The 10,802-nt window shown below is 38.5% G+C and overlaps 1 protein-coding gene across 1 annotated transcript in view; it reads right to left on the bottom strand.

Annotated features, from left to right (window-relative positions):
- HDAC9 (histone deacetylase 9) overlaps positions 1-10,802 on the bottom strand; it is a 2,434,493-nt gene that overhangs the window by 204,668 nt on the left and 2,219,023 nt on the right. Inside the window, exon 25 of the mRNA XM_053714127.1 lies at positions 5,243-5,376. Within this exon, the coding sequence (XP_053570102.1) occupies positions 5,243-5,376 (134 nt within the window). The remainder of the gene's footprint in view (positions 1-5,242; positions 5,377-10,802) is intronic.

Raw genomic sequence — 10,802 nt, 5'->3', positions numbered from 1 at the left:
CAGCTGTCTAAGGCCAAGTGTTTGTCTGTACTGCGCATGACGGCTTCAGACAAACACTTGTCTTTTATAATATAGGATATTATCGGTTATTTGTAGAGCGCCAACAGATTCCACAGCGCTAACCTTAAAATATAAAAAATCTACCATTAAAGAAAAAAAACTACCATTACATAAAAAAGGGAATTAAAAAAATGAAAAAACAGTTATGCCTATTCAAAAACTAAAGACCCACTTAAACTATAAAAATAGCTCTTAAAAGGGCTTTTTGTAGGGCATTGAACTATCATGATTTAGCTCTTTAAAAAAAAATACACTACACCATTCTACAAGTACCCCCCCCCCCAAAGTAGGCTATCTAACAAAAAAAACACACCAAAAAAATTTCTCCCCCAAAGATGGTACTCTCCAAAGTCGGAGCTCCATTTTTATCCCAGCTGCGCTCCATCTTTATCCCAGCAGCGCTCCATCTTCATCCCAGCAGTGGTCTATTTTCATCCAGGTGGTGGTATGTCTTCATCCGGCGCTAGTCCATCTTCATCCTGGTGACAGTCCATCTTCATACCAGCAGCGGTCTTCTATCTTCATTCATCTTAGGATATTTCATGACCGCAAACTACCCTAAACACTATTAACTCCTAAACCAACAAAGCCCAATATTACAAACTACCCCACTACTCTATTAACCTCTTAATTCATATCTTATCCACAACTGCAAAATTATTACTCACTGGAACCTTTTTGGGTAATTTTCTTGTGACCATAAAGAAGAAGAAGAAAAAAACATTTGCTTATGAAAACCCCAAACCTATATAATAAAATACACCTGGTTCACCAATACATGGTTGGGGAACACTACTACTAATTATATTGGCCTATGATATTGTGTATCAGTAAAAGGATGAGTGAAAGCATGTTTTGCCAATGCCGAATATTTTTCTTCCCTTTGTGGCCCTTCTCTCCATATCTTTGAGCCTTTCTCCCTTACCTCATACCAGCTTCCTATAAATTATTCAACTTTAACTGTGTCTTTTTTTCATTTTCTCTCTCTAAACCTTTGTTCTCCCAACATATACTCTACTGTCTCTTCACTTTTTTTCTCACTTTTCAATGTTTCTCACCCTATATACTTTTCCAACTTACCCACCTTCACTTTCGATCTCACTTATTTTTTCTTTCCCCATTTTTTTTCTCGTATATTTTTATTGTCATTTTTCTCTAACATCTCTGATATCCTTCTCCTTTCCATTTTATAATGATTCCCTCAACTACTTCAGAATCTCACAGTTTGTCATACTTATCTTACTGTCTTTCTCTCCCTTTTTCCTACACCATCTTAAACCCTTCAGGACCTTATGACGTTCTATGCAGTCCTAACTGCACTGGCTTTCAAGCCCTTAGGACGGCATATAGCGCCATTGCTGTTTGGCTGTACTGAAGCCATAGGCACTTCCTGAATAGTGATGTCGCGAACAGTTCTGCCGCGAATAGTTCGCAGCAAACATAGCATGTTCGCGTTCACAGCGGACGGCGAACATATGCGATGTTCGATCCGCCCCCTATTCGTCATCATTGAGTAAACTTTGACCCTGTAGCTCACAGTCACGAGACACATTCCAGCCAATCAGCAGCAGATACTCCCTCCCAGACCCTCCCACCTCCTGGACAGCATCCATTTTAGATTCATTCGGAGCCTGCATTCTTAGTGAGAGGAGGGACAGTGTAGCTGCTGCTGATTTAATAGGGAAATCGATAGCTAGGCTAGTGTATTCAGTGTCCACTACAGTCCTGAAGGACTCATCTGATCTCTGCTGTAAGGACAGCACCCCAAAAAGCCCTTTTTAGGGCTAGAACATCAGTCTGCCTTTTTTTTTTTCCTGTGTAATCTAATTGCAGCTTGCCTGCCAGCTCAGGCTCACAGCGTATACTGTGCCCACTTGCCCAGTGCCACCACTCATATCTGGTGTAACAGTAATGTACATTTAAAAAAAAAAAAAAAAACTTTTTTTAATTTGAAATAATAGCAGTCATTTTCCTTCACACGTGTGCGTTTGACGTCCTGCCAGGGCACAGTGTGACACCAGTGCAAGTCATATCTGCTAAAACAGTAGTGTACATTTAAAAAAAAAAATCCTTACACTACCTGAACGATACAACATCATACCTGATGTTTTAAAGCACGTTATTCCAAACAATTTGGGAATGTTAGTGATTTAGGCCCTTTATGGGTTAAAAGCAGACTCTGCATCAACTATGTAATTTTCCATGGGAGTTTTGCCAGGGATCCCCCTCCGGAATGCCACAGTCCAGGTGTTAGTCCCCTTGAAACAACTTTTCCATCACTTTTGTGGCCAGAAAGAGTCCCTGTGGGTTTTAAAATTCGCCTGCCTATTGAAGTCTATGGCGGTTTGCCCGGTTCGCAAACTTTTGCGGAAGTTCGCGTTCACCGTTCGCGAACGCAAAATTTTAGGTTTGCGACATCACTATTCTTGAATAGGATTGTGGGCTGTAGGGCATGCCTGATGTTATAGGCACTCCCCCCTCACACAATCCCGTCATTGAAATCACACGATCATATGAAAGATTGCATGATTTAAGTTTTTTACTTATTTGTTTACATCGGAACTTTGTTCCAATGTAGACAAATAAGTCAGAGCGAGAAGGGGTTAAATTACATTTTCCCTCCCATGGCTCAACTGATGCCTGTTTCTCCATTTTCATCCTCATTCTCTTTTTCAAATTTTCAGTTTATATTTACACCTGTTTGAATCCCCATACTATATGGCTTTTTAATCAGAACTGGTACTATCAATGCATTTTTTACTTTAGATACTTTCTATACCTCTTAAATGTTTTCTCATATTTTCAACCATAAGAACCACTGATCTATAAGTTACAGAATTACTATAATGTTGCCAGCTTTGGTTGGATTAAGTAACACTTTGATGTATTGTACAGGTTTCTGTTGATATCAAAATATGAGTTATGTAAAAGCAAAAATGGAAGGGTTAGTTACCGCATTTGGCCAAATGGGACAAGCCCAGGTACCACGACAAGGTCCCTTCCAAAAACCTGGGACCCTAAAACAGCCACACAATGCAAGCTCTCAATCCAAACAAACTGGGAACAAGTGAAGGGTGCACAGGCTTATGAAATCACCCCAGACATATACAAAACACAGAAGGGGACTGCATTCTGATACCGGATCGGGTACACATCCCAAGACCCTGCAACATGCTCAGCCCTGGGTGCTCACTGGCACTCACAGGAAGCTGTGCTGTCCCCAGAGTCACAGGCAGTTAACCCCAGACAGGTCTGGGTGCAAGAACAATAGGGAAAATACCCTTCAATTGTTCCCAGTTTGTTGGATTGAGAACTTGCATTGTGTGGCTGTTTTAGGGTCCCAGGTTTTTAGAAAGGACCTTGTCATGGTACCTGGGCTTGTCCCATTTGGCCAAATGTGGAAACTAACCCTTCCATTTTTGCTTTTTATCTTAGCTTGTAAGTGAGTGCTGGACTTTCTCTGTGTGTTGTATTAATTTGTTTAGTAATTTTCCCTATGGTTCTAGCACCCAGACCTGTCTGGGGTTAGCCACCTGTGATTCTGGGGACAGCACAGCTTCCTATGAGTGTCAGTGAGCACCCAGGGCTGAGCATGTTGCAGGGTCTTGGGATGTGTACCCGATCCGGTATGAGAATGCAGTCCCCTTCTGTGTTTTGTATATGTCTGGGGTGATTACATAAGGCTGTGCACCCTTCACTTGTTCCCAGTTTGTTGGATTGAGAGCTTGCATTGTGTGGCTGTTTTAGGGTCCGGGGTTTTTGGAAGGGACCTTGTTGTGGTACCTGGGCTTGTCCCATTTGGCCAAATGCGTTAACTAACCCTTCAATTTTTGCTTTTAATCTTAGCTCAGAGCTTGTAAGTGAGTGCAGGACTTTCTCTGTGTGTTACATATATATATATTAAATCAAAATAAACATAAAAAACAGCAAGCAATACTTGTTTTATTGCAAAATGAGAACTTGGAAAGTTATACATTAGCAAGAGCACTAGATGGCAGCACTATTTCCTGTCATGTAGTGTTCCAGACATGTGCATGCTACCTATCTACAGTATATATCTCTTCAACAAACAATAACAAGTAAACCAAGTAAATTGGTAATTTTTTCAAAATTGTATTCTCTCTCTGAAAGAAAAATTTGGGGTTTCATGCGCCTTTCAGTTTCATTCTGCTTCTTCCGAGCACGGGCAAGAACCTGATTTCCTGTCTCTCTAGCATTCACTGAAGAGTAAACCAGCTCATCTTACTCTAGAAGATTTATAACATCAAGCTATCTGTGCCTTCCTAAGAGACTCCAGCCCCCTTGTGGAGTTGTGACAGGAAGCTATGGACACTGCACAAATGAATTTAAAAAAAGGAAATAAAAGGTAAAATCCTTTTAAAATGATGAATAATACATTCTGCAATGATTTTTTTTTAAAAAACAAGCTTTATTGATTATAAATTAAAACAAATTATGCATACAAAGGAGAAACGCATAGCACAGTACACTTTCTGTTATTCATTAACAAATGCTATACATATCATGTCATTTCCAAATCTGCAATGATTTCTATTAAGTATAAGCCACTTCAGTTCTGAACGCTGTTTTTATTACAACAATAAGAAAACAACTGTTTTATATCCCTTTAAACAAGGGGCATCTATTCACTTTGAAATTTATGTATATATGGCTTTGTGTATGTATAGAAGGGCTTTGTGCCTTAAAGAGGACCATATATGTGTATTTTTAATATATTTGATGTGGGAGTAAGTATCTCAATATGGCTGAAATCATCGTTAAGCTAAAATTAAATTTACGTGCCCCTTAATTTTTTCACAACATCAAGGGTTTTAGCAAGAACAACAATGACTAATTACAACAATAGCTGAACTTGTTGGTGAAATATAACGAAATCAAGGTGCAATAACAGTTATGAAAATTCCTGAACTGTAGTTGAAACCAGACAAATAGAAATTGGATGGACTGACCATTAAACTGTAATCAGTGTGTGCAATTTTAGGTATGTTATATTTTACTCAATAAAAACAATCCAATATACATACTTATGAGGGCCACATTCCTTTTTAGTGCTTATATGTTCAGTCATTTTGTAAGTACAGCCAAAACATACAGGCATTGTGCCAAGCGATACTTAAATAAGGGGTATTTTAAATGTTGCAGGGAAAAATCATAATATTACCTGTTTTCCTAAAAGGACATTAACACAGGTCTCTGATGCGTTACATATGGCAGTAAGGTCATGTCCTCCTTCAAGAGCAAGAACTATTCGTCCATTTGCTAGGGTCTGCAATTGCTTGATCAGTTGACCATAACCTAATTTATTAGAAAAATAAATATAATATTATGTATTTTGTTATTACTGTGTTTATTACAATACTGACTTATTTCATTTAAAGGACTATATGTGACTGGAAAAGGGAAATAAAATGACCATATTTTATTTTTATTAAAAGTCATTTTATTGGAAATGATATCTATAAAAACTACCAGTGCAAATTTATAGTGCCATACAGTGCACTAAAAAGTATATCAAGTGGTATAAACAAAACACAAGGCAAAACAAACAAAAAATAAGTACATTCATAAATATTTATGCAAAGAAATCCCAGCATTCTAAGAACCTGATTTCAAGAAGGTTCATGTATATATCATGGGCCTGAAAAGATACACGGCTAGATTACGAGTTGTGCGTTAGGGTAAAAAAGCAGCGTTAAGAGGCCCTAACACTGCTTTTTCCCTACCGCTGGTATTACGAGTCTTGAAGGTTCAGCGTCACCGCACACTTATTTGGCCTTACCGCAAAACGACTTACGTAAACTTTGTAAAGTCTTTTTTCTATGGGACTTCCATAGCGCCGGTATTACGAGTCTGTCCTGGGAGGCCAAAAAGTGAGTGGTACACCCTACCCCGTCAAGAGTCCTAACGCATTTAAAAGTCAGTAGTTATGAGTTTTATGGTACAACGCTGTATCATAAAACTCATAACTAAAGTGCTAAAAAGTACACTAACACCCATACCTATTAACCCCTAAACCGAGGCTCTTCCGCATCGCAAAAACTATAATAAAATTATTATTAACCCCTAATCTGCCGCTCCGGACATCGCCACCACCTACATTATATTTATGAACCCCTAATCTGCCACCCCCGACATCGCCAACACCTACATTATAATTATTAACCCCTAATCTGCTGCCACAACATCGCCGACACCTACATACTATTTATTAACCCCTAATCTGCCGCCCCCAAAGTCGCTGCCACTATATTAAAGTTATTAACCCCTAAACCTAAGTCTAACCCTAACCCTAACATCCCCTAACTTAAATATAATTACAATAAATCTAAATAAATATTACTATCATTAACTAAATTATTCCTATTTAAAAGTAAATACTTACCTGTAAAATAAACCCTAAGATAGCTACAATATAATGAATAGTTATATTGTAGCTAGCTTAGGGTTTATTTTTATTTTACAGGCAAGTTTGTATTTATTTTAACTAGGTAGAATAGTTACTAAATAGTTATTAACTATTTAATAACAACCTAGCTAAAATAAATACAAAAGTACCTGTAAGATAAAACCTAACTTAAGTTACACGAACACCTAACACTACTCTATAATTAAATAAATTAACTAAATTAAATACAATTACCTAAATTAAATTAAATTAAATTAGCTAAAGTACAAAAAAACCCACTAGATTACAGAAAATAATAAACAAATTACAGATATTTAAACTAATTACACCTAATCTAATAGCCCTATTAAAATAAAAAAGCCCCTCCAAAATAAAAAAAAACCCTAGCCTAAACTAAACTACCAATAGCCCTTAAAAGGGCCTTTTGCGGGGCATTGCCCCAAAGTAATCAGCTCTTTTACCTGTTAAAAAAATACAACCAACCTCCCAACAGTAAAACCCACCACCCACACAACCAACCCCCCAAATAAAATACTAGCTAAAAAAACCTAAGCTCCCCATTGCCCTGAAATGGACATTTGGATGGGCATTGCCCTTAAAAGGGCAGCTAGCTCTTTTGCAGCCCAAAGTCCCTAACCTAAAAATAAAACCCACCCAATATACCCTTAAAAAACAATCAGCCAATAGAATGCGAGCTCAATCCTATTGGCTGATTGGATCAGCCAATAGGATTGAACTTCAATCCAATTGGCTGATTGCATCAGCCAATAGGATTTTTTCTACCTTAATTCCGATTGGCTGATAGAATTCTATCAGCCAATCGGAATCTAAGGGATGCCATCTTGGATGAGGTCACTTAAAGGTTCGGATGAAGAGGATGCTCCGCTTCGGATGTCTTGAAGAAGGACCCGCTCGGCACCGGATGAATGAAGATAGAAGATGCCTGCCGTCTGGATGAAGACTTCTGCCAGTCTGGAGGACAACTTTGCCTGGCTTGGATGAAGACTTCTCCCGGCTTCGTTGAGGACTTCGGCCTGACTTGGATGAAGTCAATCTTCAGGGGGTTAGTGTTAGGTTTTTTTAAGGGTGTATTGGGTGGGTTTTATTTTTAGGTTAGGGACTTTGGGCTGCAAAATAGCTAACTGCCCTTTTAAGTGCAATGTCCATCCAAATGCCCTTTTCAGGGCAATGGGGAGCTTAGGTTTTTTTAGATAGCATTTTATTTGGGGGGTTGGTTGTGTGGGTGGTAGGTTTTACTATTGGAGGGTTGTTTGCATTTTTCTTTGCAGGTAAAAGAGCTGATTACTTTGGGGCAATGCCCCGCAAAAAGCCCTTTTAAGGGCTATTGGTAGTTTAGTTTAGGCTAGGGTTATTTTATTTTGGTGGGGCTTTTTTATTTTAATAGGGCTATTAGATTATGTGTAATTAGTTTAAATATCTGTAATTTGTTTATTATTTTCTGTAATTTAGTGGGGTTTTGTTTACTTTAGCTAATTTAATTTAATTTATTTAATTGTATTTAATTTAGTTTATTTAATTATAGTGTAGTGTTAGGTGTTTGTGTAACTTAGGTTAGGTTTTATTTTACAGGTACTTTTGTATTTATTTTAGCTAGGTAGTTATTAAATAGTTAATAACTATTTAATAACTATTCTACCTAGTTAAAATAAATACAAACTTGCCTGTAAAATAAAAATAAACCCTAAGATAGCTACAATGTAACTATTAGTTATATTGTAGCTAGCTTAGGGTTTATTTTACAGGTAAGTATTTAGTTTTAAATAGGAATAATTTAGTTAATGAAAGTAATATTTATTTAGACTTTTTTTTATATATATTTAAGTTAGGGGGTGTTAGGGTTAGGGTTAGACTTAGGTTTAGGGGTTAATAACTTTAATATAGTGGCAGCGACGTTGGGGGCGGCAGATTAGGGGTTAATAAATAGTAGGTAGGTTGCGGCGACATTGGGGGCGGCAGATTAGGGGTTAATAAATATAATGTAGGTGTCAGCGATGTTGGGGGCAGCAGATTAGGGGTTCATAACTATAATGTAGGTGGCGTCGATGTCCGGAGCGGCAGATTAGGGGTTAATAAGTATAATGTAGGTGTTGGCGATGTCGGGGACGGCAGATTAGGGGTTAATAAGTGTAAGATTAGGGATGTTTAGACTCATGGTTCATGTTAGGGTGTTAGGTGTAGACATAAATTTTATTTCCCCATAGGAATCAATGGGGCTGCATTAAGGAGCTTTACGCTGCTTTTTTTGCAGGTGTTAGACTTTTTCTCAGCCGGCTCTCCCCGTTGATTCCTATGGGGAAATTGTGCACGAGCACATACGACCAGCTCACCGCTGACTTAAGCAGCGCTGGTATTGGAGTGCGGTAATGAGCAAAATTTTGCTCAACGCTCACTTCTTGTCTTTTAACAACGGGTTTCTGAAAATTCGTAATACCAGCACTGTAGGTAAGTGAGCGGTGAGAGAAAACTGCTTGTTAGAACCACATAGCCTCTAACGCAAAACACGTAATCTGGGCCACAGTGTGGACTTAAATAATACTATATGGGCTTTAATAATACATTGCTTCTGGTTTATTACCATATGAGTAATATCATTTATATACATTGTGAGTGCATTGATAGACTGTATATATGCTCATGTGATGAGGGATATGAGTGTGATGAATGATATAAGTGACATGTGTAAGGATTAACACAAGTTACATGAGAGACACAAGTGATAAGTATATGTGATTAGAGACATGACATGAACAATACGTTCAATGATTGACAAGTAAATGAATAGGCACAATAAGTTGCATGTGATATGAAAGCCTGTGCAACGTGTGTTATGTGTATACATTATTTAAATTATATGAGTGATGTCATGTGATTAATATGATGATAGTTGTAATTAGTGGCTATAAGTAAATACATTTTGAGTGCTATGCTTAATAGATGACATATTTGATGAGAGGCAATATAATGAATAATACATGTGATGTCTTATTTTTGATGAGTGAAATGTTATTACTGACAAGCATAAAGGTGTTTGAACAATGAGTGAGAAGAGTGATTAATTATATTTGGATTATCAAACCTATAAACCAGAGATCACAATGTGGTGCTCCCTGGCTTTTTAAATGATCTACAACATTCTCAAATTAGATAATGTTTGTGTTTAAACATGGAAGTTATTATGTTGTCCTTTCACAGGGATTGGGTGTCAGCCCAAGAGGGGAGGGTGTATCAATATATTCATTATATATTGCTGCTTATGTATGTTTTAAATTAATGTAGAACATTCAACGTGTTTTTACAATAATATTTCTGTTTTTTGAGAATGTAACATAAGAATATCAACTTTTGCATATTTCAATATTTATATTTTAATGTTGATTTTCAAAGCATTCAAAGAAAGTATGTGGTAATCAGTATTCAAATATAATAAAACTAGTCCTAAAGGCCGTGTACACGGGCCATTTTTTGCAGTACAGCGGTTCCACCCCTTGCTCTCTCTCTATCCCCCCTCTCTTTTGCTCTCTCCCCCCTCTCTTTTGCTCGCTCTCTCCCCCTCTCTTCTGCTCTCACTCTCCCCCTCTCTCTATTTGGCTCTCTCTCTCCCCCCTCTCTTTTGCTCTCTCTCTCCCCCTCTCTTTTGCTCTCTCTCTCCTCCTCTCTTTTCTTCCCTCTCTTTTGTGTTCTCTCTCCCCCTTTCTTTTGTGCTCTGTCCCCTCTCTTTTGCTCTCTCTCTCCCCCTCTCTTTAGCTGTCTCTCTCCCTCTCTCTTTTGCTCTCTCTATCCCCCCTCTTTTGCTCTCTCTCCCCCCTTTCTTTTGCTCTCTCCCCCTATATTTTGCTGTCTCTCTCCCTCTCTTTTAATCTCTCTCCCCTTTCTTTTTTGCTCTCTCTACCCCCTCTCTTTTACTCTCTCTATCCCCTCTCTTTTGCTCTCTCTCTGCCCTTTCTTTTGCTCTTTCCCCCCTCTCTTTTGCTGTCTCTCTCCCCCTCTCTTTTGCTCTTTCTCTCCCCATCTATTTTGTTCTCTCTCCCCCTCTCTTTTGCTCTTTCTCTCCCCCTCTCTTTTGCTCTATCCCCCCCCTCTTTTGCTCTCTCTCATTCCCCTCCTCTCTTTCCCTCCCTCTCTTTTGCACTCCCCCCTCTCTTATGCTCTCTCTCTCCCCCCCTCTTTTTCTCTACCTCCCCTCTTTTCTGCTCTCTGTTTTGCTCTTTCACTCCCCTTTCTCCCCCCTCTTTTGCTGTCTCTCTCCCTCTCTTTTGCTCTCTCTATCTCTCCTCTCTTTTGCTCTCTCTCTCTG

The sequence above is a fragment of the Bombina bombina genome, chromosome 5, assembly GCF_027579735.1.
Source record: "Bombina bombina isolate aBomBom1 chromosome 5, aBomBom1.pri, whole genome shotgun sequence".
Classification (NCBI taxonomy): Eukaryota; Metazoa; Chordata; class Amphibia; order Anura; family Bombinatoridae; genus Bombina; species Bombina bombina.
The sequence above is the reverse complement of the archived record's forward strand: the minus strand, read 5'-3'. Positions and strand labels throughout refer to the sequence as shown.